The 27,522-nt window shown below is 56.8% G+C and overlaps 2 protein-coding genes across 14 annotated transcripts in view; both read left to right on the forward strand.

Moving 5' to 3' along the window:
• Positions 1–11,504, forward strand: part of RARG (retinoic acid receptor gamma) — a 20,763-nt gene extending 9,259 nt beyond the window's left edge. For 6 of the 8 annotated variants that reach the window (XM_021686696.2, XM_021686703.2, XM_021686698.2 and 3 more), the window contains 7 exons: positions 6,510–6,658; positions 6,872–7,013; positions 7,702–7,862; positions 8,052–8,228; positions 8,616–8,820; positions 9,270–9,428; positions 10,197–11,504. In XM_021686696.2, the coding sequence (XP_021542371.1) occupies positions 6,510–6,658; positions 6,872–7,013; positions 7,702–7,862; positions 8,052–8,228; positions 8,616–8,820; positions 9,270–9,428; positions 10,197–10,396 (1,193 nt within the window). In that variant the 3' untranslated portion in view covers positions 10,397–11,504. Of the gene's footprint in view, positions 1–1,911; positions 2,220–2,301; positions 2,999–6,509; positions 6,659–6,871; positions 7,014–7,701; positions 7,863–8,051; positions 8,229–8,615; positions 8,821–9,269; positions 9,429–10,196 lie in introns of those variants that run through there. The other 2 variants (XM_021686701.2, XM_044915393.1) reach the window with 2 other exon arrangements.
• A 74-nt stretch (positions 11,505–11,578) lies between these two features.
• ITGB7 (integrin subunit beta 7) lies at positions 11,579–27,522 on the forward strand. Of its 6 annotated transcripts, XM_021686695.1 has the most exons (16): positions 15,554–15,571; positions 18,327–18,374; positions 18,919–19,122; positions 20,847–21,048; positions 21,131–21,301; positions 22,029–22,270; positions 22,604–22,762; positions 23,079–23,174; positions 23,341–23,430; positions 24,463–24,609; positions 24,936–25,129; positions 25,496–25,719; positions 25,963–26,182; positions 26,321–26,529; positions 26,838–26,995; positions 27,254–27,522. In XM_021686695.1, the coding sequence occupies exons 2-16, from the start codon at positions 18,366–18,368 to the stop codon at positions 27,332–27,334; spliced, it is 2,406 nt and encodes an 801-aa protein (XP_021542370.1). In that variant the 5' UTR covers positions 15,554–15,571; positions 18,327–18,365; the 3' UTR covers positions 27,335–27,522. The 6 variants fall into 6 exon arrangements, with proteins under 6 accessions (XP_021542366.1, XP_021542369.1, XP_021542368.1 ...); XM_021686691.2 differs by lacking the exons at positions 15,554–15,571; positions 18,327–18,374 and adding exons at positions 11,579–13,092; positions 13,564–13,756 and having other exon boundaries at positions 25,496–26,182; XM_021686694.2 differs by lacking the exons at positions 15,554–15,571; positions 18,327–18,374 and adding exons at positions 11,579–13,092; positions 13,669–13,756 and having other exon boundaries at positions 25,496–26,182.

Raw genomic sequence — 27,522 nt, forward strand, 5'->3', positions numbered from 1 at the left:
CCCCCCCCCCCCCCCCCCCCCCCCGCTTCCACAAGTCTGGCCCTCCTTCCCAGCCCTGCCCCCCGCCGCCCCCCGCGTCCCCGGCCACCACCCCGGTCCCTCCTCCGCGCCCGCCTTCCTTTCCCTGCCTACTCTGGCACCCCTTCCTGCTCTTTATTCTTCCAAACTGGCGCCCCACTCCTGCAGCACCCCCAGTGCGCCCCCCACCCGGTACAACAGATTCTTAGAAAAGCGCGCCCCGCCCTGGCCCAGCCACAGCCGCCAGGCGGGGGAAGGGGCCGGCCGGGCGCCGCTCCCGCTCCCCCGGCGCTCCCCGTGTGAGCGGCGCTGACAGAGCCGGCTGGGCCGGCCCGCCGGGCGGCCGGGCGGGCGGGCGGCGGGCGGGGCGCGGGGGAGGGGGCGGTTTCCGGGAGTCGCCGCCGCTGGCGCTGTCCTGGGGCCAGGGTCCCCGATTCGGCCGGGCGGCGAGGGCAAACTCTTGACGTGGCCAAACCCCCGCCCCCCTCACCCCCTTCTCCGCCGGGCGAGGGCGCTCAGTGCCCGGAAGGGGCTACCGAGGGGACAGCGAGGCGGCCCTCGGAGATCTGAAGGGCACTCAGTGTGGCACGGAAGGGGAGAAGGGCCAGTTATTGCCAATGGGGGGGGATATGTAATGGCTCTGAGAACAGTTGACGACCGGACCCGCAGTTACAGCCGAGAGGGGCCCTTGGCACTTTGGGGCAACTGGCACGGTAGAAAGTCTGGGGGAGGGGAGCTGGCACTCAGCAGGGCAACTTCATCGGAGGCGCGGTTGGCACCGTAGGGACAGTTTGGGGTGGGAGTTTTGTGCTCTGAAAGTGAAGTCAGGCTTGAGGAAGGGGCATCGAGAGGGGCAGTGGAGCGGCTGGGGAGCGTCAGTCGCGCGACGGGGCTAAGGGGACTTGGAGGGAGGCAGCCCAGGACGCGGCGAAGGGAGGACAGCTCGGGCTGGGAGGGGTGGACTCCCGGCTGCGCAGGAGGGGGCGGGGGACTCCGCGGCGGCGCTGGCGACGGCCTGGGCGGGGTGGGGCGGGGCCGGGTCAGGAGGAGGTGAGCGCGCCCGGCCACCCGCCCCGAGGGGGGTTCCCGGAGAGTTCACGGCGGGAGCGCGCTCCGGCCCTTCGACCCGGGGTGGGGAGAACGGGAAGGAAGGAGGAGGCCGCGCGCGCCGAGCCGTAGGAATGTATGGTTCGGCCCCGAAGCGCGCGCGCGGAGGGAGAGGGAGGAGCCAGGCCTGGGAATGAGGGGGTGGAGGTAGTGCAGGTCCCCGAGCTCCCGAGAACTGCCGCGCGCAGGGAACCTCCATGTTCCCCTCTCCCCCGTCTTCCTTGACACCCCTGCCTGTATCGACTTGTGTGCAAAGAGTGTTGGCGAGGGGAGGGGGGAAACTCAAAAGGAAATGCGTGTGCTTGGTTCCTCCACTCCTTCCCCCATTCCCGACCGGGGCACGCGCCGAAGTGCAAATGCGTGCAAAGCCTCGGGGCTGTGGAGACAGAATGCCTAACAGCATTCTCCCGAGCTAGATGTGCTTGCACAGGCGTTTGTGCATCTATGATTTTATGTGCGTGCAGATATATGAATGCGCACGATTGCATATTTGCAAATACGTGGTGCCTGCCTAGATAAATGCATGCACGGATATGTGTCTAAGCAAGCGCGCGCGCCGGGTGCGAGTGTGTGTAAGTGTGCGCTCCACTCCCAGCTCTGCTCGTCTTAGTGCCCGGCCCCCTTCGCTCTCCAAGCCCCCCCCCCCCCCCCCCCGGGCTTCGCTTTTACAAAAGGTCTCCCCAGTGTTAGCCGCCGAGGCGCCCAGAGTGAGCCGGACCGCGGCCGATGCGGCAGCCCCGGCTTTGCGCCCCGCCCAGTCCCTTTCCCCTGCTGGGGATCCCCCTCTTCCCCGCCCACCCCTTACCCCCCATGCAGCCTGGCGCCCTATGCTAGCCCTCCCCCTCCCCCCCTCCAGGAGCGGGGCGCCGCCGGGGGAGGAGGGGGAATCGGCTGCGGGTCCTTGGTGTTCCTAGCACCCAGCTTCCCTCCAAGCCGGGTCGCGATGTACGACTGCATGGAAGCGTTTGCCCCGGGTCCGCGACGGCTGTACGGGGCGTCCGGGCCCGGGGCCGGCTTGCTGCGCAGAGCCACGGGCAGCTCCTGTTTCGCCGGATTTGAGTCTTTTGCCTGGCCTCAACCCGCCAGTCTGCAATGTAGGTACCAGAGCTCAGGGGTGGGGTGCGGGGCGCAGGAGAGGCAGCGGCTCACCCTTTCCGTGTGTAAAAGGTGGAACTGGGGTGCAAGCGGAGATTCTCACCCTCTCTATGTGAGGGGCGGCTGTGTGTAGGAAAGAGAGGTACTGGCCCTTTAAACGTGGGGACCTCAGCTACTCCTTTGGGTGTGTGCCGTAGTGTTTGGAGTGTGTGTGGTTTTTATGGTGGGTGTTTAGCTAGGAGCTGCGGTTGATGCCACTCCAGAATTTCTGGGGATAGGGAGAGACCGAGGTGTTATTGGTAGCTTGTGCCCGCAGGTCCGTGGCCCCGGAGGGATATGGCACCCAGGACCGTGGGTGGCGTTTATAGAGTCCATGTGGGGAGTTGGGAGCGTAAAAAATATTTGCAGAGCGTGTGAATCCCTGGAGGGTGCAGCGCCTTACGTAGGCGGTGTGGCTGTGAGTGTAGGGGGTCTCTCCACGCCGCGTCGCCCTCGGACATTTGGCAGGTCCACACGGCCCTTGTGTGGGGATGTTTGTGGCGTGAGGCCGGGAAGGCGTGTGCCCCAGCGTGGCTGCGGGGGCGGTTTTGGAAAGTGCGGTGTTCGAGCGTGCATCCTGTGTGTTCTTCGTGCGGGGTGGACGGGCTTGTGCACACAACAGGGAGAAGGCTGGGCTCTGGCGCCCCTCCCCCATCTGAAAAAGCAACGTTTGGAAATGTGTACAGGGTTGTATGCAGAGAGATGACTTTTTCCTATGGCTCCGACACACACAACTTCAGTAGGAAGCGAAAAGTTTACAGCAAAGTCTGTTTATGGTGGGGGGTGGCCTGGAGGAGGCAGCGGCGGGGAGAGTAGGACTCCTGGGTCCCCAAATATCCATCTTCCCCTCTCTGTGAAATGGGAGATGCCAGGCCTGGGGCCCTGGAACCCCTTTCCAGAGCGGTAATAAAAAGCTGGGGACTGAGAGGCAGTAAAAATGAAGTCCAGATGAGAAGCGGCTTTGAAGCCTGGGCCGAAGTGCCTGGCGGGGGTGGGGTGTGGGGAGGAGCCGGGAGGGGAGCCTCGAACACCCCCCGAATTTACTCGGGGCTGGGAGCGCGCTGGTAGCCCGGTGCGGACGCCGGGGCGAGGGGCTTGGGGGCAGCTGGGAAGGGGCGGGCGGCGGACGGGGCCCAGGGCGCTGCGGGAGTGCGCGCGAGGGGTCACCGAGCCCCCGCCAACGCGCCTCGCTCCTTGGCACTCGGCAGCGCTGTTTACGAGAGTTCGGCTTTTTCTTTTTCTTTTTTCTTTACTGTTCTTTTTCCTTTTTTAGTTTTTCTTTTTTCTTTTTCTCTTTTCTTTTTTTCTTCTTTTTTTTGGGGGGGGGGCGGTCTCTTGGTTCCAGGGCAATGCTGCTCAGATGGGAGGAGGGAGGTGGCAAACAGGAGACCGTATTTTGGGGTGGAGTGGGGCAAGAATTAAAAGTGTGGCATTTATAGAGTGGAGAAAGCATGGAACTGTTATTACTTTGTACCAAATCCTGGTGAATTCTTAACCTTCCTTTCACTGCCCAATAGGAAGGGGCATCAGGGTATGTTGGGAGGGGTGCTGAGGTGGAGACTTTCCCAGGAGAAGTTTTTGTGGGGGCTGGGTCCTTTTTTTGGGGGCTTGGCAGTCTCAGGGACTTGGCTGGCAGTATGTTTTTTGCATTTCAATTTGGACCAATAATTTTGGCCTCTAGGGTCTTGGTGGGCTTCAGGCCTGCTCCGCACACTTTCAGAGAGAAAGTAGTTTAGACCTGTGTCTACATCGGGGAAGGAAAGAGGTCCCTTTAGGAGAGGGCCACATGGTGTGTTTGTGGGTGTTTGCGGGTGTCCTGGTGCTGCGCTGGCAGGCCGGGGTGTGTGGTCGCTGAGCTGCTCTCTTGCAAATGTGAAGCTGGATGTTGTGTGGCAGCTTCATGACTCGTACGTCCACCTCTGCCGTGTGGCTGGAGTGGGTATGCTTTCAGGCCCGCCTGTGTGTTCTTCGGTGCCCGGGGCTGGTTGGGGTATAGGGGCCCATTGGTAGTATGTCCGCTTTTGTGCCCTGCGTGGTGTCGATGTGAGAGTGTCTCCAAAGAAGTGTGTGTCAGATTGTGAGTCTGGGCTTCTCGGCCCTGTGCCTCGCAGCTGGGAGCGTTTACAGCCGGTTATAAAGAGTTTGTTTGAAGCTCCGCTCAGCCTGGCCAGGAATTTCCTCAATTTCAGCAATTTGGGCTTTAAAAGGAGAAAAACCTAGAGCCCACCCCCCTCCTCCCCAGCAGGGGCCCCTGCCTAGCCTGGGAGCAGTATCCCGATGCTGGTGTCTCGGCTCAGGGCTGAGAAGGGAATCTGAGCAGCCTTGAGCCAATTAGCCTTCTTGTGCCCTTCGCCCCCAGATTGTCCAGAGCCCTTGGGCTGCACTCTAGGGTTCAGGGGGCAGGCTTGTGCCAGAGGGGTGCCCAGAAGGGGTGACAGGAAAAGCTGTCCCCAGGCCTGTCTCCCTGCGGCCCCAGTCTTGTAATTGCCTGGCACTGCCCCATGCCAGTCTGACTGCACCCAGGCCCTTTCGCAAGAGAGGAAATGAGGCAGCGTTCTGCGGGCAGGGAGGGCATCAGCACCCGAGTGAGTACCACCCCACGCACTGGCCTCTGGGCCGCACTTGTGCCCTCCTAGGACACCAGGAGGGGTCCTGAAAGGCATTCCAGCCCGCCCCACATCTCTCAGCACCAGCCCCTCCTGGAGGCTCCCGCCCCCGGTCCTGAATAGACGCGAGGCACCTTCTTTCCTCCCCTCTTCTCTGTCCTTTTCCATTGGGGAATCTCACTCCAGCAGGATTCTTATGCTAATGGTGTCTGTGTGTTGGGGGGTGGGGAGGGCTTCCCTCCTGTGGGGTGGGTGGAGCTAGTCCGGAACCCCAGCATCCTGGGCTTTCCTTCTGCCCTGCTGGCGGCATGGGGCAGACTTTTGACCAGGTGGGCTGCGGCGGGTTAGAAGCCAGAAGGTGCTCATGAGGTGGGTGCGTGGGACGAGGGCCTCAGTGTTTTCTTGCATTAACTTGGGCCCTTTAGGTTTGGGCAACAGGTCCTACAGGTTGAATAGTTTATAGATTTTTCCAGCCTCTGAAGATCAACTACAGACCCCAAAACCCCGCAAAATCAAAAAAGGTCTATTGAGTAGCCTCCTGAACAGAGGGTGTCCTCCTGGCCCCACGCACTCTGTGTGGCCTGGGCTGAGACCCCTTTGAGCTGCGATTGGGTATTTGTGCGGGAAGTTTAGGAGTGAAGACACAGGCTCAGAGAGGGTCCAGAGATAGCTCCCATCCCCCATGAGCCCTGTTTACCTACTGTCACCTGACTTTTCCTGCTTTGCTACACCCCCAACTGCTTCGGGACCTGAGAATCTGAGCAAATACCTCAGTCTCTCCTTCCCCAACTTCTCTTGAGTCCCTGCCAGGCCACGTAGATCTAGTCAGAGGACCTGCAGTCTTGGCTCCACCATCAACTGGTAGTGTGGCATTGGGTTGGCTACTTCCCTCTCTTGGCCTCAGTTCCTTCAGGTGTCAAATAAGGCTACTGCGTGTCTTCTAACCTGTTTTCTTGATACCTATGTCCCATTTGCTCCACTGCCTCAGTGGTTTCTGGGGAAACAGAAGCGGGCAGTTATTTGCCGGCGGCGGGTGTGGGGGGGTCGGTATGAGAGGGAAAAGCGGGAGGATTATCCACCCTGGACTACTTGAGAGAAAATGAGGTCCTCTTTGACCTAGTGAGTACCCCGGCAGGTCATTTAGCCAGGCGCTAGCCACAGGTGGTGGGCACTTGCCTCCTGGGCCCCAGATCTCTTGCCTCAGGAGGGGGAGGATGGTGGGAGTAGACTACCTGACGCGGTGGACCGACGTGACAGACAGGGACTAAAGAGTGCAGAGCCACAGCCCATTACCCCTCCACCTGCCCACTTTATAGCTGGGGAAACTGAGGCCCAGGGAAGTTAACTTCCAGGATGGCCTTGGCCTGGAATTTGGGGAACTGAGCAGTGTCACGAGGGCTCAGGCTGGCACTGTGGTGCAGGGAGATGGCCAGACTGCAGGAGGTGCACTCAGAGTGGTTTTCTGGAAGAGTGTGCTCTGGGGCTGTACATGGTCCTTGGGACTTTAAGTCACTGTGGCGAGGATGGTGGTGTCACCGCTGAGCTGGAGGGAGAAGTGGGAATGGGGTGTGCGTGTATAGTGAGGGTGCCTGGAGATCTGAGGGGCCCTGCTCCCCGACCCTCATGTCACTGCTTTCCCCCCAGCGGTGGAGACGCAGAGCACTAGCTCAGAGGAGATGGTGCCCAGCTCGCCCTCGCCCCCTCCACCGCCTCGGGTCTACAAGCCGTGCTTCGTGTGCAATGACAAGTCCTCTGGCTACCACTATGGGGTCAGCTCCTGTGAAGGCTGCAAGGTGTGTGAGTGGTGGGGGTGGGCGCGCTGAGTCCGGGTCCAGACCAGAGGGGCAGACACCGTGTGTTAGGGCTCTGGCTGTGGAGCGGGCGGGGCTGCTTTGCACAGACTTGGCTCAGAGACCGGCTCGGGCCTGGGGCCCCCCCGCAAGGCCTGCGAGAGGCTGGTACTCCCAGCATCCTGCTTCACTGCCCACCCCCACCCCCAACTCCAGGGCTTCTTCCGCCGCAGCATCCAGAAGAACATGGTGTACACGTGTCACCGCGACAAAAACTGTATCATCAACAAGGTGACCCGGAATCGCTGTCAGTACTGCCGGCTACAGAAGTGCTTCGAAGTGGGCATGTCCAAAGAAGGTATGGGCCCCTAGCCCTGGCCTGAGCAGGAGCCCTCCTGCCCTACGCTGTCATTGCTACCCTCTTCCCACTCGCTGCCCTGCCGCCGCTTCCTTGACCTCTGAGACCTGGCCTGCCCTGGGGTGCTGCCTCCTCCCTGGCCAGTCCTATTTGATTAGTGCCCGTTCACCCAGGAGGGCCCACCCCTTGCCATTCTCCCCTCGAAGAGCTTAATCCTTCCTCTGAGTGAGTGAATGGGGGTTACTGGCTCACTTTGCCCTGTTTCGTGGGGAAGTAGTTGGGGGGTGCTTGCCAGTCCTCTCCCCTGCTCCCAAGACTGAGCCTGAGGTGGATCTGGGGTGCCCCCCCCTCCCCTGCACCATTGTGCTGCCAAGGCTATAAGTGGATATCCTGCCGCCTGCATATCCTGCTCCCCCCCTTCAGCTCCTGCAGGGTGACAGGAAGGGCAGGATGGAGCCGAATGGCTTGGAGAGGGAGCAGGGGCTGCAGGCCCTGGGTGGGGCTGGAGAGAGCCAGCCTGGTAATGGGAGCTAGTGTAGGAGCTAGGGAAACTGAGGCAGCGATTAGGGTCCCAGGGAACAGATGTTCATGATAAGGACTGAGTACATGATAATTAGGGTGAGAGGGGATAGATACCCAGAGGGAGGTTCTGAGGGTCCTGATCCTCTCCGTGTGCCTTCACCCCAAGCCGTGCGGAATGACCGGAATAAGAAGAAGAAAGAGGTGAAGGAAGAGGGGTCGCTTGACAGCTATGAGCTGAGCCCTCAGTTAGAAGAGCTCATCACCAAGGTCAGCAAAGCTCATCAGGAGACCTTCCCCTCACTCTGCCAGCTGGGCAAATATACCACGGTGAGTCTCCAGTGAGGGCAGGGGACCATTTGCTTTGGGGACTAGGTCAGGGTTGTATTGAGGTCACGGTCTGGTGCTGAGGACAAGGAAGGGCAACAGAATGCAGAGGGGAGAGCTTGGGGTTTTGGCCAAAAGAAGACAGCCCCCAGGGCGGGCCTTAGCTTGCATTCCCACCTGCCCTCCCTGTAGAACTCCAGTGCAGACCACCGGGTGCAGCTGGATCTGGGGCTCTGGGACAAGTTCAGTGAGCTGGCCACCAAGTGCATCATCAAGATCGTGGAGTTTGCCAAGCGGCTGCCTGGCTTTACAGGGCTCAGCATTGCTGACCAGATCACTCTGCTCAAGGCCGCCTGCCTGGACATCCTGGTGAGTTAAGCTCGGTGGCCTGTCTCTCCCCACAGCCTGACCCTCACGTGAGGCCAAGGAGTTGGTCCACACAAAGATCTCATTATCTTCCCCACCCCTCTCCAATCTGGGACTCCCCAGATCTCCTCTAAACCCAAGCTTTTTTGATCTTACCCCTGCCCCAAGACCCGATCCTACAATTCTGGACGCCCTGCCTCCTTCTGACCTCTCTTCCCTCCCCAGCGTGAGATTCTTCACCTCTGCCTCCCTCCCCCTGCCTGCTGCAGGTTGCCCTCCTTCTGCATCTAACCCCCTCCTGTTCCGTGTGCACCTCATCGTCTCTTCTCCCCACCTGAGATGGGCTCCTCCCCAGACACAGCACTAAGCCGTCCCCTTGCCCACCTCCAGATGCTGCGGATCTGTACAAGGTACACCCCAGAGCAGGACACCATGACCTTCTCTGATGGGCTGACCCTGAACCGGACCCAGATGCACAACGCCGGCTTTGGGCCCCTCACAGACCTCGTCTTTGCCTTTGCTGGGCAGCTCCTGCCCCTGGAGATGGATGACACAGAGACAGGCCTGCTCAGTGCCATCTGCCTCATCTGCGGAGGTGCGGGGGCGCCCCCTAGCGTTTACTCGGACTCCTTTCCCACCGCACCCCATACCTGCTGTCTGACCAGGCAGGAGACCTTGGTCCCTCCCCTGGGGCATTGTTGCACCTGCCCCATGCACAGACTTCTCAGGTCCAGTACAGGCTCCCCAGCAGCCCTGGGGCACAGGACAGAAAGGAGAGCAGAGCCAGAGAGAGAGCTGAGGAGATCCCAGATAACTGGTGCTGAGATAGGGGTTGTGGGCAAGAATGATTTACCAGAGGGGAGAAGGTACGGGGCTCAGAGCAGGGCAGGTGGTCTGGGTAGGCTCAGGAACAATAGGCAAAGGGCTGATGGGACAGAGTGGGGGGGTCTGGGAGGCCGTAGGGCAGGGCCAGTTGGAGATGGGCCACCTGTCACTGTCTCTCCCATCTCTTCCTCTCTCACTGCGCTGTGCTTGTTCCTGTAGACCGCATGGACCTGGAGGAACCCGAGAAAGTAGACAAGCTGCAGGAGCCACTGCTGGAGGCCCTGAGGCTCTATGCCCGCCGGCGGCGGCCCAGCCAGCCCTACATGTTCCCAAGGATGCTCATGAAGATCACCGACCTCCGGGGCATCAGCACCAAGGGTCAGTCATGAGGGAACCTCTCCTGTCTCCTCCTGGACCTGCTGGTGTCTCGGGTCAGGCGGGCAGACAAGCAGAGACCAGAACAGAGAATCAGGCGGTCTACATTGGAATCCTAGCTCAGCTGCAGGCTGGTGGGGAGACTTCGGGCAAATTCCTTTACTTACTGTACCTTGTTTTCCTGTTTGAAAGCCGGGCTATCCTTAGACTTACCCTATCAGTAATTGTGAGGACTAAGCGAGTTAACAGAGCAGGCTTAGAACTGCTCTGAATTAAAAATGCCAATTCCTCAGTGGCTGTAGCCCCATTTCAAGTGCCCAGGAGCTAGTGAGGACCGTACTGGGTGAAGCAGATAGTTCCATCATCACAGAAGATTCTGTTGGACGGTGATGATTCAGAAGGATGCGTGGCAGATAGGGGTTCAATAAGTATTATCTATTATTGTAAAGCTTGGTAAGAAACGGACTAGGCACAGTTGGCTAGCTGTGGACCTGGGAAAGTGGAGTGCTTGGAGAATGGGACTGACAGTTGGGCTGGGTGTGATCTTTGAGCCTGAAGCATGGAATGAGTGGGCAGCAGACTTGGCAGAGAAGGCAGGTAGGAGCTGCAGGCAGAGGAGTGGCTCCCAGGAGCCCTGGAGTAGGGAGAGGGTGAGCTGGGACAGAGAGGTGGCGGGCTTGTGCTGGGAGCCCCCGGGGGGAAAGGTTAGGGAGGTGGCCTCAGGGGGCGTGGGCCTCTGCTCCCCTGAACCTCTTTGTCCCTCTGTTGCAGGAGCAGAAAGGGCCATTACCCTGAAGATGGAGATTCCAGGCCCGATGCCTCCCCTAATCCGAGAGATGCTGGAGAACCCCGAAATGTTTGAGGACGACTCCTCGCAGCCTGGTCCCCACCCTAAGGCTTCTGGCGAGGATGAGGTTCCCCGGGGCCAGAGCAAAGGGGGCTGCAGCCCCCAGCCTGACCAGGGCCCCTGACTTCCCCTGCTGTGGGGGTTGGGGCTCCAGGCAGCAGACTGACCATCTCCCAGACACTGCCAGTTACTGGGGGAGGACCTGCTCTGCCCTCTCTCCACCCCTTCCAATGAGCTCCTTGTTTTTGCCAAAGTTTCCAGGGGTGCCTCTGTGTTCATCCCCTTCCTGCTCTAACTGGCTCCCTCTCCGGTCTCGGGGGCCTGCCCTGTTCCCACCAGGAGAGAGGGCAGAGGGGTGAGCCTCGGTTTGGACTCTAAAATCTCAGCACTGCCCCTCAGACACCAGGGACCCAGGCTCCCCAGGGCAGGAGGAAGACCCTGCCAGCTCCACAGCCCCTTCCTCTTCCAGGTGCTTAGGCCTCTGGGAGCAAACAGGAACACTAGAGACCAAGAAGGGGGCATGGGGGGGGAGGGCTGAGCCCACCCTCTTGCCCCTGCCCTTGGTGCCTCATGCTGCGTAACGCACCTGCCGGGTGCATGCTGCCCTCCGTCCCCCGGCCTCGTGCCAGGTCAGGTTGGGGCAGGCTGGGCCCTGCATTTCTGTGGGTGCCAGAGGGTGAAAGGGACAGATGCAGGTCCATTCGGCACCTCTTTGCTTGGGCCCAGAGTTGACCTTGTGCCCTCCGTTACAAGCCCCTCCCCTGGCCCCATCACGTGCCTTGGGCTTCCCCTGCCTCCCATCTCAGCCACCGGGGCAGGGACCCTCCTACACTACAGAGGGACCAGGGGATCCGTCTCCCCCTAGTGCCTTCCCCCTACCTTGATCTCCAGAGCAGCTTGGCCCAGGGAAGGGGGGGTGGGCGCTGCTTAGCTGATCCTTCCCTGACCCAGAGGAAACCTCTATTTATTTATTAGCTTTTGTTTACACCCTGGACTTGACCCCTTCCTCCAGGGGTCTTGGGAGGGGGAGCCCAGGGCCCCTGTGACCCCTCCCTTCTTCCTCCAATCCCCAGTTTGTATTTAGCTGCCAAATAAGATTCCCACTTGGCTCCCCTTTTTTTCTGGGGGGTCAGGGTGCTGTCCCCTCCCCTCTGTTTACATCTTCCCTCCACCCCGCTGTGTCGCATATTGCTGAGTTTTCTATTTTTGCAAAATAAAGTGATGGAAACTCATGGCATGTGGCTCCCTCTGGGAGGTGGTAGGGGAAATGACCAGCCGACCTGGAGAGGGGCTGGATGAGGAAGGTGAGCTCCTAATCTACTGGATTTTGCAGCTTTCTTAGGGAAACCAAGGGAATTGGATGAGATGCGCCTGGATGGGGGTGGTGGGAGGGTGGGAGAAAGGGAGCCCACAGGGGGCCTACCCTGGGTGTCTGGGCCTCCCACCGCCACCAGGTGTGGGTTCTTAGATTGGACCCTGTAGACCTCTGGGAAGGTGTGAATGGGCCCAGACATCTTTAAGCTGTCCCCACAGCCCCGGTTATGAATATGTGCATATCTGCCCTTCTCTGGGGAGGGCCTTCATTGAAGCTGCACTCGGCTCTCATGAGGGTCTCTGGCCCCAGAAGAAAAGAACGACAGTCTGCATCTAAGTTACAGTGTTTCTGTTTTACACCAACCCTCTCTTTACTTCATGAGCTCCCCCACTCTGTGACCCCACTATCACCTTAGAAATCACTCCCTCTGCCCCTTCTGACCCCACTTCACCTCATGACCCCACTGTTAACCTTCTGTCCTAATATCTCTCCTTGCCCCTACATGCTTTACCTCTGCAACACCCCCACCCTCAGCCCACTGCCTGTGGCCGCTACCACGGTGCCCTGTGCTCTTGCCCTCACCCTCTGTGACTCCCCCTCCACGCTCCGCCCAACACACACACACCGTGGCCCACCTTCCTTGCTGGACCAGCGCCCTGCCTACCTTATGCCTGGCTTTCTTCACGGATGACCTGTGCATATGGGAGAGAGGTTGGGGATGTGGGAGTCGGGGAGGAGAGAAGAGTGAGGAAAAGCAGAAGAAGAAAGTGAAAGAAGCTGTGGAGGAAACCACAGAGCCTGTGGGGAAGGAGGGGTCATCTCCATGGTAACCCCTGCTTGTGGGGGGAAGGGTATGAGGAGGTCCAAGGTCCGGTAGGCTGAGGCCACCTGAAGAAGCCCCCCCCCACCCCGGGGAAGGAGCCCCCCTGCCCCAGGCCCTCCTCCCAGCAGCTGCACTCCTACCATCCACCTGCTGCTCACTGCACACCCACAGAGATCGACACTTGTCTAGGTGTGGTGACATGTCAGTCCCTGCCGCAGACCTGTGAACACAGATCTCCAGTCCAGCTCCTTCTCAAAGCTCCCTGCGGTCAGGTGTGGGCTGGGAGCGGGTATTCTCCACACCCCCTTCTCCATCCCAGGCTTCATCCTCGCCCCGGCTCCAGCGGCCATGCCCCTACCCTCAGCTTCTCCCATTCGCCTCCTCTGCGCCTTTCCCAGCCTCCACCGCCACCTTCTTGGCACAGTGGGCCCCCCCCCAAGTCTCATTCTCTGAGCCTGGCCCTGTGTCTGTCTCCAACTTCCCAGCTGTCCAGACCTTGAATTTCTCAGCCTCTCCACTTCTCACCGAGTTCCCTCTCATCCACGGAGCCTATTATCAAGCCCTTAGGTTGTCCCGGGGTCTCTTGGAAGCCATTGATGTGAATTATCTCATTTAATTCTTGCAGCAATCCTCAGTTGCACGGGACCGGTGAGATGAGGCCACAGGAAGGCTAAGTAACTACGTAAGTTCCCACTGCTGTCATGAGAGAGCCAGGACTGGAGCTCGGGCAGCTTGGCCCCAGAGCCTATGGAGTTCAGCGGCCAGCATGATAGAGTGGGCACTGGGTGCTCAAAATTAGTGCCCATAGTCCCTAACATCCCCCTTCCCAGTACTTACTGCCTCCATATGTCTGCCTTTCCTGTCATGTTCTTGTATGAAGAAGTGGAGCGGCCACATCAATTTAGGAAGTGGGCAGCCCAGGATGGAAACCCCACACCAGCCAGTTGCTAGCTATGTGGCCTTGGGCAAAGATTTTCATTTCTTACCTCTGAGTCGCAACATCTACCTTTCCTCTTAGCCTCTGCATCTGTAAAATTTGGGGGCTGGGGGGATATTAACCTGTGACTATGTCAGGGGTTAATTATAATATCGTGGTACGCCCAGCATGTAATAGGTGCTCAGTAGCCAGACAAGCTTCCTTGCTTCCTTCCAGATCCCTGTATCATCACCCCCCTCGGCTCAGTTCCACCCCTAGGGGCTCCACCTTCTCCTAGGTCAGTTACCCCACCACCCCGAAATCTCCTCCACCCCACCCCAGGGCGTGTCACTTCCTCCTCTGCAGCCTCCCAGATCAGTACACAAAGGCAACAACGGCTGCTGGAGGAAGGGCTGCTCTTCACACGCCCGTGAGTACCAGGGCACCAGCCCTCTGCCTCCTCTCCTTACCCGCCCAACCCCCCCAAGCCCCCCCCCCAGGGAAGAGGGTTCCAGGCTCTGACCTGAAGACACCCAGGATCCGGCTGAGACTGGGGAAAGGCTCTGAACTCCTTTCTGCATTCCTAAGATCCTCTTCCCAGTTCCCTCCTCCAGTTTCTCAAGCTCTGCCCCCCCCCACCCCTACCCATCTCTCCTCCATGGGTTTCCCAAAAGTGGGGCTGGAGGGAGGCAAAGAAGGTAGGGGGTGTATGATTGCCATCATTTGAGTGCCCGCCATGTGCCAAGGATTATGTCAAGGTGGGGCTCTCCCAGTCTGAGTCCCCAGCTGCTATAGCCCTGCCCCCAGTGCCCTGTGCTCAGCTCAGCTCTGCCAGTGGCACCTTGGCTGTGGATACCACAGCCCTGGAAGACCGTGGCCCAGTGGCTCAGTTCTCTTCCCTCCTCGTGCCGCCGAATGGGCAGCAGAGGATTCCACTTGATTTGGGAGATCTGGATGGGTTGGGAAAATGCTGTTTCTCAGGTGCTGAAGGGGGATGTTAGGGTGTGTATTGGAGGCAGAATCGAGTCCAGGAAAATGGACAATTACAGAGGGAAAGAAGGGAAGACGGAAGAAGAGCCCTGCAAGGGAAGAGAAAGGGGATCAGGTGGAGCCCACTGGAGCTGGTTGGGAGAAGGCATAACTTTTGATGATGATGGTGCTGGGGTTGGAGGGGAGGAAAGTGGCAAACAAACCGAGCCTCACCTGTCTTAATCCCTATTCGCTGTGTGACTGTGGGCAAGTCACTTATCACTCTGGGATTCAGGTTTCCATTTGTAAAAAGAGGGGGATGAAGTAGACAACTCTGCTGCTCTATGGCTAGGATAAGAGGGAAAAGGAAGTAAAACAAAGACCTGTAAAGAAGTGGAGAAGAGAAAAGCAGCAGAAAGATGTCACCAAAGTTTTGAATAGCTGGGGGGGAGGGGGAGAGAGACATTAACAGAAACAAGTAGCAGGTCGTGTACCCCCAAGTTAGCAAGAAGAGGGAAAACTGGGAGAAGGGGGTTGGGAAGTCCTGTGCAGGGAATCCCAGGGGCTCCTTTTAGGGGAGATGAGTGGGTTTGAGGTCTCTGGTTCTGTCCAATTCTGGGGGCCCCACCTTGACAGATGAGTCAAAACGGGGCTTTGTGCTGCAGCATCACCTACCTCCTCGACCACAGGCCCGCTGAGCAAGCAGGGTTGAGGTTACAGAGGCTGAGCCCTGGGCCGGCCTTGCACAGGAGGGGGCTCAGCGACATATATATATATATATATATATATATATATATATACACACACACACACTGCACCTGAGGGCCCAAGTGGTGGGGAGCGGGGAGCAGAACAGCTGAGGTCAACAACTTGGCACCCCACCCCTTCCCCACGCTGTACAGAGCACCAGTCTGAATCTAGACCCAGGCGGGGGAGGATGCAGATGCGTCAGGCCAAGGATTTAGTTGGCCTTTCTCATACACACACCACTGGTGGGAATATAAACCGACACAGTTGCTAAAGAGGTTATGTCAGTGATATGCGCCAACATTACAAATGATACCTATTTAGTGACTCCAAAAATCCTCTTCCAGGGACTTTTAAAAAAATATGTTATTTATTTATTTGCCAGAGAGACGAGGGAGAGCACAAGCAGAGAGTGCAGCAGGCAGAGGGAGAAGCAGGCTCCCCGCTGAGCAGAAGTGGGGCAGGATCCCAGGACCCTGGGACCACAACCCGAGCCAAAGGCAGACGCCTAACCGACTGAGCCACCCAGGTGCCCCTAAAATTTATCATTTTAACCATTTTTAAGTGTGCATTTCAGTGGCATTAAGTACTTTTACAATGTTGTACAACCATCACCACTATCTAGTTCTAGAAGTTTTTCTTCACTCCAAAAGGAAACTGCCCAACAAGCAGTTATTCCTCATTCTCCCCTCTTCCTCAACCCCTGGCAACCACCATCTATTTTCTGTTTCTGTGAATTTGTCTAGTCAGAAGAGTTCACATGAACGGAGTCATACAATGTGTGGTCTTTTGTGACTGGTTTTGTTCACTTAGCATTGCATTTTTTTTTTTAAGATTTTATTTATTTATTTGACACAGAGAGAGACACAGTGAGAAAGAGAGCACAAGCAGGGGGAGTGGGAGAGGGAGAAGCAGGCTTCCCGTTGAGCAGGGAGCCGGATGTGGGACTCGATCCCAGGACCGTGGGACCATGACCTGAGCCGAAGGCAGACACTTAACGACTGAGCCACCAAGGCGCCCCTTAGCATTGCATTTGCAAGATTCACTGAATCAGAGCATGTGTCAGGACTTCATCCCTTTCTATGGCCAAATAATATTCCATTGTGTGGTTATAGCACATTTTGTTTATCCTTTCATCAGCGGATATGTTTCTACCTTGAGGCTATTGTGAATGGTACTGCTATGAACGTTCATGCACAAATTTTTGTTTTAATTAACTTACTGAGGATTTATCAAACTGTATTGCACCATTTTACATTCCCACCAGCAATGTATGATGGTTCCATATTCTCCACATCCTCTTTTTCTATTTTTAAAAAATTTTATTATAGCCATTTACTGGGTGTGAAGTCGTATCTCACTGTGGTATTTCCCTGATGACTAATGGTGTTGTGCCTCTTTTTCTGTGCTTGTTGGCCATTTGTCTATCTTCTTCAAAGAAATGTCTACGTAAGTCCTTTGCTGTTTAAAAATGGGGTGGTTTGCCTTTTTGTTGTAAGAGTTCTTTATATATTCTGGATACTTACGAGATATATGATTTGCAAATATTTCCTCCCTTTCTGTAGCCTGTATTTTCATTCTCTCCATAGTGCTTTTTGATGCACAGAAGTTTTGTATTTATATATTTATATTTTTACGAAGTCCAATTGACCTATTTTTTTTTGTTGTTGCTTGTGTTTTTGATGTCATCGTTAAGAATCCATTGTCAAGTCCAAGGCCACAAAGATTTACCCTTCCATTTTCTTCAAAGAACTTATAGTTCAAGGACTTACATTTAGGTCTTTGATCCATTTTCAGTTAATTTTTGTATATGTTGTGAGGTAGGAGTCCAGCTTCCTTCCTTCACATGTGGATAGCCAGTCATTCCGCACCATTTGTTGAAGACTGTTCTCTCCCCATTGAATAGTTTGGCACCTTTGTTGAAAATCAGTCGGCTATAAATGGATGGATTTATTTCTGGACTCTCGATTTTATTTCATCGATCTATATGCCAACCCTTATGCCAGTACCCCATTGTCTTGATTACTGTAACTTTCTAGTAAGTTTTGCAAGTGAGAAGTTAGAGTTCTCCAATTTCATTCTTTTTCAAGATTGTTTTGGCTGTTCAGGGTCCTATGCAATTCCATAGGAAGTATAGGATCAGCTTTTCCATCTCTGTAAAAAGAGGCCATTGTGATTTAACTTTTTGATTTTTAAAAAAGATTTATTTATTTATTTGAGAGAGAGCATGTGCGCATGCAGGGGAGAGGGGCAGAGGGAGAGTGTCAAGCAGATGCTGTGCTGAGCACAGAACTGGAGGGACTTGGAGCTTGATCTCACGACCCTGATATCAGGACCCAAGCCGAAAACCAAGAGTCAGACACTTAACCGACTGCATCATCCAGGAGTTCCCTTAACTTTTTGATTTTTGAAGCATGGTTATGGCTTGCTTACTCAAACTGTTAATTAATAAGTTTTTAACAATCAGACATTTGCCTAGTTCTCCCTAGAGGTCATTCCAGGAATTACCCTGCCTTCAGGCTCTTTCTTCAATCTATATTTGCAAAGTACAAGAAAGAGAAAATTTTACCAACCGTGGCTTGCCTTCCTCCATTATCCCAGACCTTTAGAAAGTTTTCTTATGGTCTAATCTTTATTCCTTTTGCTACCATGTCAGCTACCTTCCCTGCCTCTTTCACACACTCCTTCATCAGCTTCAGCCTTCCTTCCTCTCATTCCCATCCCTGACTTTCCTCCCTTAAATTTAGAACCCTTGATCCTCTTCCTTTATTTGTTTATTTTTTTGTTTTCTTTTCTCTCTCTCTTTTTTTTTAAGATTTCATTTCTTTATTTGAAAGAGAGACAGAGACAGAGACAGAGCATGAGCAGTGAGAAGGAGGCAGAGGGAGAGGGAGAAGCAGACTCCCCGTTGAGCAGGGAGCCCGACATGGGGCTCAGTTCCAGGACTCTGAGATCATGATCTGAGCCCAAGACAGACGCTCAACCTACTGAGCCACCCAGGCGCCCCTGTTCCTTCATTTAGAATCCAAGATTATGAAAGCTGCAAGGGCTGTCAGATTATTTATTTAACTCTCTCTCTTTTTTTTTTTTTTTAAAGATTTTATTTATTTATTCATGAGAGACAGAGAGAGAGAGAGAGAGAGAGAGAGAAGCAGGCTCCCAAGGAGCAGGGAGCCCGATGCGGGACTCGATCCCAGGACCCTGGGATCATGACCTGAGCCGAAGGCAGACGCTTAACCATCTGAGCCACCCAGGTGCCCCTATTTAACTCTCTCTCTTTACAGATGTGGAAACTAAGGCCCAGAGAAAAAGTCTGACCTGCCATGCAGCCAGTGAGTGACTGAAGCAGGACCAGAACCTGGTCTGTTTCCTGTTCAGTTCTGTTTCCACTGTGGCTTTGAATCTTGGTCAATAGACCTGGGTGGGTGTAGACCTTAGTGCTTCTGGGCCTAGCCTCCAGACTCTTGTTAGGCCATTTTGCCCACCTTGGCCTAGTAAAATCTGCACACAGGAGGGACGGGGCTTCTCTGAGGCTCCTACCCAGGTGTGGTAGCTGCCTCTTCCTGACACTTTAAAGAAACCGCTGAATCCACAGGGAGACTATCAGGGGAGATAAAGAATTGGGGTAAAAAAAAAAAAAGAATTGGGGTAAAGCTTTTTTTTGTTTTGTTTTGTTTTCTTAAGTAAGCTCTACACCCAAGGTGGGGCTTAAACTCATCGCCCTGAGATCAAGAGTTGCATGCTTTACCGACTAAGCCAGGCAGGCTCCCCTGAGGTAGAGTTTTGAGAGTGACAACCACAGGCTAAGTTTAGAGGACTGAGAGCTTGGAGGTCCTCCCTAAGGACCCACGTGTCCCCTTTTATATCCTATTGCAGGCCATGGTGGCTTTGTCCATGGTCCTTGTTTTCCTGCTGGTCCTGAGCAGAGGGGAGAGTGAATTGGATGCCAAGATCTCATCCCCCGAGAAGGCCACAGAATGGAGGGATCCCGAGCCACCCCTGCAGGGGTCCTGCCAGCCTGCCTCCTCCTGCCGGGAATGCATCCTCTCACACCCAAGTTGTGCATGGTGCAAGCAACTGGTAAAGATGAGCCTGTGGCCTTTGAACCTGCGTATGTGTATGTGCAGAACGGAGCTACGTGTGTGATTGTGGGGGCAAATGTGTGGTTTTCTGGGCGCACTCTGCAGTTCCGTGTGCGACTGAATGTGCGCACACAGGACTCCTGTGTGTGATTGTGTGTGTGTGCGCATACACATGCTTGCCAGGTTCCTGTGTGTGTATGCTTACGTATCTGTGTATTTGTGTATCTTTGGAGAAGACATGTGACCATAAATTTGGAGAAGTATGTCCTCGCTGGAACTCACGCTTGTGCAGAGGTAGAAGGAGCTGCAGCACTTGTATACATGCGAGAAAGTGTATTTGTCAGCTCGGGCGGCATAACAACATACCACAGCCTGCTTGGCTTAAGCAACAGGAATTCATTTCTCACAGTTCTGGAGGCTAGGAATCCAAGATCAAGGTGCCAGCCCATTTGGTTCCTTGTGAGAGCCCTCTCCCTGGCCTGCAGTCGGGCTGTAGACAAGCTCTCTGGTGCCTCCTCTTATAAGGGCATTAATCCCATTGTGAGGGCTCTCCCTTCATGATCTCAGCTAACCCTAAGTTCTTCCCAGAGGCTCCATCTCCAAATGCCATCATCACATTGAGGGCTAGTCCCTAGCAGAAAGTGTGTGACTGGGTTTCTGAGTCTGTGTTGGGCATGCGTGTGCATAACGTTCCTAAGGTATGTAGCTTCCTGTGGCTGGGACAGTAGAAGGGAAGGAGGTAGAAGTGTGTAGGCTTTGGAGGACAGGTTTGATCTACCTAAGTGGCCAAGAAGGATGCTGGGGAGTGGGTGTCTCCCTGGCTGGTCAAACAAGGCGGTTCTTTGTTTGTGCCTTAAAGAGACAGGGCTCATGGAGTGGCAGAGCATGGTGGGTACCTGAGCTGGGGGTGGGGGCAGAACTGTCTCTCCCACAGGAAGACGGAGAGTTAGATCAGAGATGAGGGCAACCTCGCTAGAAGGCAGAGCCACAGAAGCTGAGCGGAGGCTGAGCCAGCCCAGGAGAAAGGCATGTTGTGAATCTGGGAGGACCGGAAGAGGAGATTCCGAGTCAGCACGAGGCAGAGAGCAGGGAGGTGCCAGGCAGACAGGCAGATATGTGTCTGCCTCCTTCAATCTCTGGGCCTAAGGCAGGCACCTGGGCCAACTGAGAAGCCACTGTAACCATTTCCTTCCTCTGCCACTTTCCAGCCAGTCCCAGAGGTACCAGACACACTGGGGTGGGATGTGTGTGGGGGAGAGTCTCCTCTTCTGTCCCGTCCTTCTGTCCCTGTCCTTCCCCTTCCCGGGAACTTAGCCTGGGTCTTACTTAGCCTGACCCGCTTTCCCGTTCTGGCCTGAGCATGCAGGAGAGGTTGGACTAGGAGGCCAGGCTCCTCCTTTTCTTGTGGTAGTGAGGTCCCTGAGATCTCAACAGGAAGTCTGTGGCCCTGGGGTGGGGGTGAGGGTGGGGGGAGGAGAAGGTAGATGGCTAGGGCAAGGGGGTTGTCTAGATAAGCAGCGGGGAGGTGGGGTGCTAGAGGAAGTGGGCTCTGACCAGAAGGACAGGACCAGGTTGGAGGGGGCTGTGGGGGGGCCGGGGAGGGGAGGTCATCCGCGGGGCTCAGGGACCTGTGGGGGGGTGGTTGGGAGCGGCCTGGATCGCAGGGGCTGGGGGGGGTTCCCTGGGGGACCAGAGTCCCGACGCGCCTCCCCTTGGGCTCAGAACTTCACCGCGTCGGGGCTGGCCGAGGAGCGGCGCTGCGGCCGGCGACAGGAGCTGCTGGCCCGCGGCTGCCCCCCGGGGGAGCTGGAGGAGCCCCGCGGCCGGCTGGAGGTGCTGCAGGACCAGCCGCTGGGCCCGGGCACCCGCGGCGAGGGGGCCACGCAGCTGGCGCCGCAGCGGCTCCGGGTCACGCTGCGGCCCGGTGAGTCCCCCCGGCGGGGCGGGGGTGGGGGGGGCGGCGGGGCGGGCGGTGCCGGGCTGACCCACGCCCGCCCGCCCCCCAGGGGAGCCGCAGCGGCTCCGCGTGAGCTTCCTGCGGGCCGAGGGGTACCCGGTCGACCTGTACTACCTCATGGACCTGAGCTACTCCATGAAGGACGACCTGGAGCGCGTGCGCCAGCTCGGGCACGCCCTGCTGCTGCGGCTGCAGGAGGTCACGCACTCGGTGCGCATCGGTGAGCGCCGCGCCGCCCCGCGCCCCGCCGGCCCTCGGCCTCCCCCCTGCAGAAGCCCGGGGCCCTACCTGCCCTCTCCCAGTTTTTAACAGACCTGCCCAGGCCACACGTGTCGGCGTCTCTTCCCAAAGACGTTCATCTTCCAGGACGGCGCTGGAGGGGATTTAGGAGACTGTCCAGTAGGAGCACTCATTCTACAGGAGGGACATGACTGAGTCCCAGAGTCTGGCCAGACGGGGTTCAGACAGCTCCCAGGGGTCAGACAGTGCACCCTGGATCTACCAACCCAGATACTGCCCTGAAGCCAGCGTCTCAGCCCTGTCTGGGTCTCTCGGACAAGGGCTAAAGGCCACTGTCCCTGGCTGCGCATTCTGCACTCGCATCTCCCTGGCTCAAGATGCCCTCCTTTGCCTCCCGCTACACCCTACACCCTCTCCTTCTTCCTCCGGAGACCCTGCCTGACCTCCACTGTGTCCTCCCCTTGATCCCCTCCTGCCCCCACTGCCCTGAGCCAGGGATCCAACCCCTTTGCCCCGGCCAGGTACTTGGTCCCTGCGCGCCAGGAGCACTGGCTCTCCTTATCTTCTCTACTCCTCTGTGACAGTCCCCCTGACCGCGCCCCACTGCTTCCCATGGACCTCTGCCTTCTGAGTCCTCAGCAGCGGCCCTTCCACCCGGCTGCCGGCCAGTGACTTCTGGCACAGCCCTCATGATGCCCCCCTCCCAGGCTTTGGCTCCTTCGTGGACAAAACGGTGCTGCCCTTCGTGAGCACGGTGCCCTCCAAACTTCGCCACCCCTGCCCCACCCGGCTGGAGCGCTGCCAGCCCCCCTTCAGCTTTCACCATGTGCTGTCCCTGACCGGGGATGCGGAGGCCTTCGAGCGGGAGGTGGGGCGCCAGAGCGTGTCTGGCAACCTGGACTCCCCCGAAGGTGGCTTCGATGCCATTCTGCAGGCTGCACTCTGCCAGGTGAGGAGGCGGGGAGGGCATCTGAGTTTGGGGCACTGTTTGGGGCCAAGACTGCCCCCTAGGGTCGTGCAGTGCCCAATTCTAGGGGTGCCCTTTGTACCATAGTTCCTGTAGTTTGCATATTCATTTTAAACAATTACCTGGTGGATTGGAGTCAAATATGTTGAGGAAGAGGCATGGCTTTCTAATTCATAAGAAGGCCTCCGCTAGCAGCAACCCTGTTTGGGGGGATACTGGAGACAGGGGAATACTCAAACTGACTCAGAATGAGGCTGGCAAATCCGTGGCTCGTGGAGCCCAGGGGCACAGCCTACGTCCAACCCCCAACCCCAGGAGCGGATTGGCTGGAGAAATGTGTCCCGGCTGCTGGTGTTCACTTCAGATGACACATTCCACACGGCTGGGGATGGGAAGTTGGGTGGCATTTTCATGCCCAGCGACGGGCACTGCCACTTGGACAGCAATGGCCTCTATAGTCGCAGCCCAGAGTTTGTGAGTCCCCAGCCTTGCCCCACCCCTCCCTAGCTGAGCACCCCTTCCTCTACGCCCAGGACCCCCACCCCTACCTCCTTATCCTTACCAGTGACCGCCCTGCTCTCTTCCCCAGCAGCTCCTCTTCTCCATGTCCCCCCACTGCTCAGACAGAAACCTGTGTCACCCCACTCCGAGCCCCTCCGTCCTCCTTGCGGAGCCTCCGGGGTTCCTCTAGCTGGTAGAACCCTGGTTCCCAGATTTCCTGGGCGGAGGGCACCTTGGATGTTGTGGGGGAGAGCGGCGGTGCTCACCTTGTCCCCGCTCCCCTGCCCAGGACTACCCGTCTGTGGGTCAGGTAGCCCAGGCCCTGTCTGCGGCAAACATCCAGCCCATCTTTGCTGTCACCAGTGCCACGCTGCCTGTCTACCAGGTGAGAACTGGCTGAATGCCAGACCTTCCCGCCACGAGCCTTTCTCAACTCCCTCAAAGACCCATTCTCTAACTTCCTGTACGCCCTCGCCCTCCTTCCAGACCCCCCAGAAGCCCACTTCCCTCTAACTGTGACCCACCATTTCTCTCGACTCCTCATAACCCAGGAGCTGAGTAAGCTGATTCCTAAGTCTGCAGTGGGGGAGTTGAGCGAGGATTCCAGCAACGTGGTGCAGCTCATCATGGATGCTTATAATGTGAGGGGCTGGGACTGGGCAGCATGGCGAGGGCGGGCACCGGAAAGGGGCCTTCAGGGGAGGTGGCAGAACTAAGACGGACTGATCACTGTTTGGTGTAGCTCTCCATAGCTCCTACCTACAGTTTGCCTATGGCTGTCATTCATCGTTCACTCACCCAGTCTGCCTTTTTTTTTTTAAGATTTTATTTATTTATTTGACAGAGACACAGTGAGAGAGGGAGCACAAGCAGGGGGAGTGGGAGTGGGAGAGATGCGGGGCTCAATCCCAGGACCCTGGGATCATGACCTGAGCTGAAGGCAGACGCTTAACCATCTGAGCCACCCAGGCACCCCCAGTCTGACATTTGTAAATCTGGTGTCTGGCTTGCGCAGAGCACGGAGCCCTGCTCTGGGCAAGGAAGGAAAGGAACATTCATTGAGTTGGTATTTCGTGCCAAGCACTGTCCTAAGTGCATGTGCTGTTTGCCATCTCATTTACCCCACTAAACCCCTGTTTGCTAACGATTAGCATCCCCATTTTATAGATGGGGATACAGACACAGGAGGCTGAAAATAGATAATAGACAGAAGGGCTGGCATTCATGCCCCAGTCGATCCGTACATAAAGAAACATCTGGAGCCTACTTTCACTGAGCTTACAAATAATTCAGAGACATTCTTCACAGGAACCACAGAATTTTACAGGTAGAAGGAACCATAAAGATCCTTAAGTGTTTCTTGGGCTTAGCTCTGTAGCCATGCCGTAGACTTCTTATGACAGGGATCACATCCTAAAGCCACGGTGAGAAAAATCTGAGACAGTATCCAATTTCCCAGAGCAAATTCAATTGAAAGACTCTGCCCTTGAGCCCTTTACGCGCACAGGTTATATATCCTGATTTGGGGTTTGAGAAGCAGCCGCTGCACGTTGCAAGGGGCCCCACGGTGGGCCGAGGGCAGGGTTATGGCGGAATTTGAAATGGCTGGAGAGGGCACGAGGTGGGGTTGGAGTCCTGCCTTCACGTGGTTACTCACTGTCTCCCTTCCACAGAGCCTGTCATCCACGGTGACCCTCGAACACTCTCCACTCCCTCCGGGGGTCCACATCTCATATGAATCTCAGTGTGGGGATCCTGAGAAGAGGGAGAGTGAGGCTGGGGACCAGGGGCAGTGCAACCACGTCCGAACCAACCAGACGGTGAGAGCCAGCCGAGATAGGCAGAAGGAAGGAAGTGGGGGTGGGGGAGGGAAATTGAAGCAGGCAGGAAAAGATGGGGGGCAGACACAGAGAACAATGCAAAAGCATGGGGTAGTTCTCCATTCATCCTTTCTAAAAAGGTTTAATGAGTGTCTTCCTCCAGTGGGTGTCTAAGAGATGGGTGTTAGCATGAGCCTATCCCTTAATTTCTTAAGGAATAGGTTCTGGAGGATCAATAGGTTTGGGGTGGGTGTGTGTGTGTGTGTGTGTGTGTGTGTGTGTGGACACAGGACCTTAAGTCTGATTTCTGCCCACATTGTCCACAGGTGAATTTTTTGGTTACTCTCCAAGCTACCCGCTGCTTCTCAGAGCCCCATTTTCTGAAGCTGCGAGCCCTTGGCTTCTCAGAAGAGCTGATTGTGGAGTTGCACATGCTGTGTGATTGTAACTGCGGGGACACCCAGCCCCAGGCTCCCCACTGCAGTGATGGCCAGGGGCTCCTACAATGCGGGGTATGCAGGTGAGGCCTCCAGCTTCCTTTCACCATGTGGCTCCCCACACATGACTGAGCCCGATGTTCTTCTCCCTTCTATCCTCCCACTGGCGTCTCTAGACATCTTTTTCCAGCCATCCCAAGACTCCATCCCGATTTTCATCTGAAGCTTCCCAGATATGCCAAGACCCTCCCCACACCAGAACCCCCTCCACTCTTCTTGGCGCTCAACCATACACCAGCATCCCTTCAGCCACTCATCTCTCTTCAACTCTTTTGAGAGCTTAGGTTTAGAGGATCCTGGGAAAGATAGGTCAAGGGATGGTCAAACCCTCTGACCCACCTTTCCGTTGCCTGGCTCTGCCTGACTCAGCCTCCGCCTTCCCCTCCCAGCTGTGCCCCCGGCCGCCTGGGTCGACTCTGTGAATGCTCTGAGGCTGAGCTGTCCTCCCCGGATCTGGAATCTGGGTGCCGGGCCCCCAACGGGACGGGGCCCTTGTGCAGCGGGAAGGGACGGTGTCATTGTGGACGCTGCAGCTGCAGTGGACAGAGCTCCGGGCGTCTGTGCGAGTGTGACGACGCTAGCTGTGAGCGCCACGAGGGCGTCCTCTGTGGAGGTACCTGCAGACTTTGGGAGAAGAGTGGGGGCGCAGAGTGGCTCCCATGGGTATTTAGGCTCTGGGAACTTCATGGCCCTAAGGGCAGGTATCGAGGGTTCTTGTGTAGGAGTTGCAGGTGCCTGGCCCACTTGGGAGGGAACTGGATGCACAGGAGCAGACCAGCTCTAGGCAGCCCGTGGTGGCACGTGATGCCAGTGTGTGAAGAGTATGGGTGTCAGCCTGTGCGTGGCTCTGCCCCAGGCTTTGGCCGCTGCCGATGTGGATTGTGTCACTGTTACGCCAACCACACGGGCAGAGCGTGCGAGTGCAGTGGGGACACGGACCGCTGTATCAGTCCCGACGGCAATCTCTGCAGTGGGCACGGACGCTGCAAGTGCAACCGCTGCCAGTGCTCGGACGGCCACTTCGGCGCCCTCTGTGAGCAGTGCCCAGGCTGCGAGACGTCCTGTGAGAGATACAGGTGAGGCCTCGGGCCCGGCAGCCTGGCAGCAGGGGCGCAGCGGGGCTTGCTGAGCCACTCCCGCCGGCCCGCTCCTTCCTGCCGTGTAGCGTGGGTGACAGCTGCCCAGCTGCTAACCTCTTGGTGTCCACCGGACAGGGACTGTGCAGAGTGTGGGGCCTTTGGGACTGGTCCCCTGGCCCTCAACTGCAGCAGGGCTTGTGCCTCTGCCAACGTGACTCTGACTTTGGCCCCTATCCTGGATGATGGCTGGTGCAAAGAGAGGACCCTGGACAACCAGCTGTTCTTCTTCCTGGTGGAGGAGGAAGCCGAAGACAAGGTCGTGCTGAGAGTGAGACCCCAAGAGAGTAAGTGGGCAGGGATGCCGTGGACATGCCAAAGTGAGCCCTGGAAGTTTGACGGGTAGGGCCTCAGAACTCTGGGGTTGGGGAGATGGAGAGAATGGGAAGCCAGGCTAGGGGTTGAAGTAGAGCAGTGAGTCCAGGCAAAAGTGGAGGCGATGGGAGACTTAGAGGACACTAAGGGGAGACTTAGAGGAGACTTGGCCACTGCCGGGTTCCCTTTGTTTTCAATGACAGGCAGGGACGGGGAGGCTGGACACACTGTGGGCAACTGTCCACCAATCCGCATGCCCCGCTGTGTTTCTTGTCCATAGGAGTAGATCACACCCAGGCCATCGTGCTGGGCTGCATGGGGGGCATCGTGGCGGTGGGCTTGGGGATAGTCCTGGCTTACCGGCTTTCTGTGGAAATCTACGATCGCCGAGAATACAGGCGCTTTGAGAAGGAGCGGCAGCAGCTCAACTGGAAGCAGGTGGGGAGACTGCCTTGTACCCTACTGGGCTCTCCCTGGTTAGGACCTCTTTGCTCTCTGCTTCCCATCCCACCCTCAGCCCTGACTCCTTCCACCTAGGCTATCCCCCTCACTTCTGTCTGTGCCTCCTCTGCCCCACCCCCCTGCTAACGTCCATCAGCTCTTGGGGTGCTGCTCAAGCTCGAGGTTGGCCTCAGGGTTAGATAAAGGAGGAGACCTGGGACTTTTCCTCATCGTTTCCAACCTCCCCCCCCCCAGGACAGCAATCCTCTCTACAGAAGTGCCATCACGACCACGGTCAACCCCCACTTTCAGGAGGCAAGGAGTCCCCTTCTCTGAAGCGGGGGGACGAACACTCCTCCCAGGGCTCTTCTCTTTCTTCTCAGTGGCCTGGTAGGGGACTACTGAGGAACGGTCACCACCTACTTCATTCTGACACCCGAGGGCTGCCTACCCCCGCAGCCTCGCTTCCCTACCTCACGAGTGGCGGTCAGCCCCTGCGCCCCCGTATACAATAAAGATTCTTA

This window comes from Neomonachus schauinslandi, chromosome 5, assembly GCF_002201575.2.
Source record: "Neomonachus schauinslandi chromosome 5, ASM220157v2, whole genome shotgun sequence".
Lineage (NCBI taxonomy): Eukaryota > Metazoa > Chordata > Mammalia > Carnivora > Phocidae > Neomonachus > Neomonachus schauinslandi.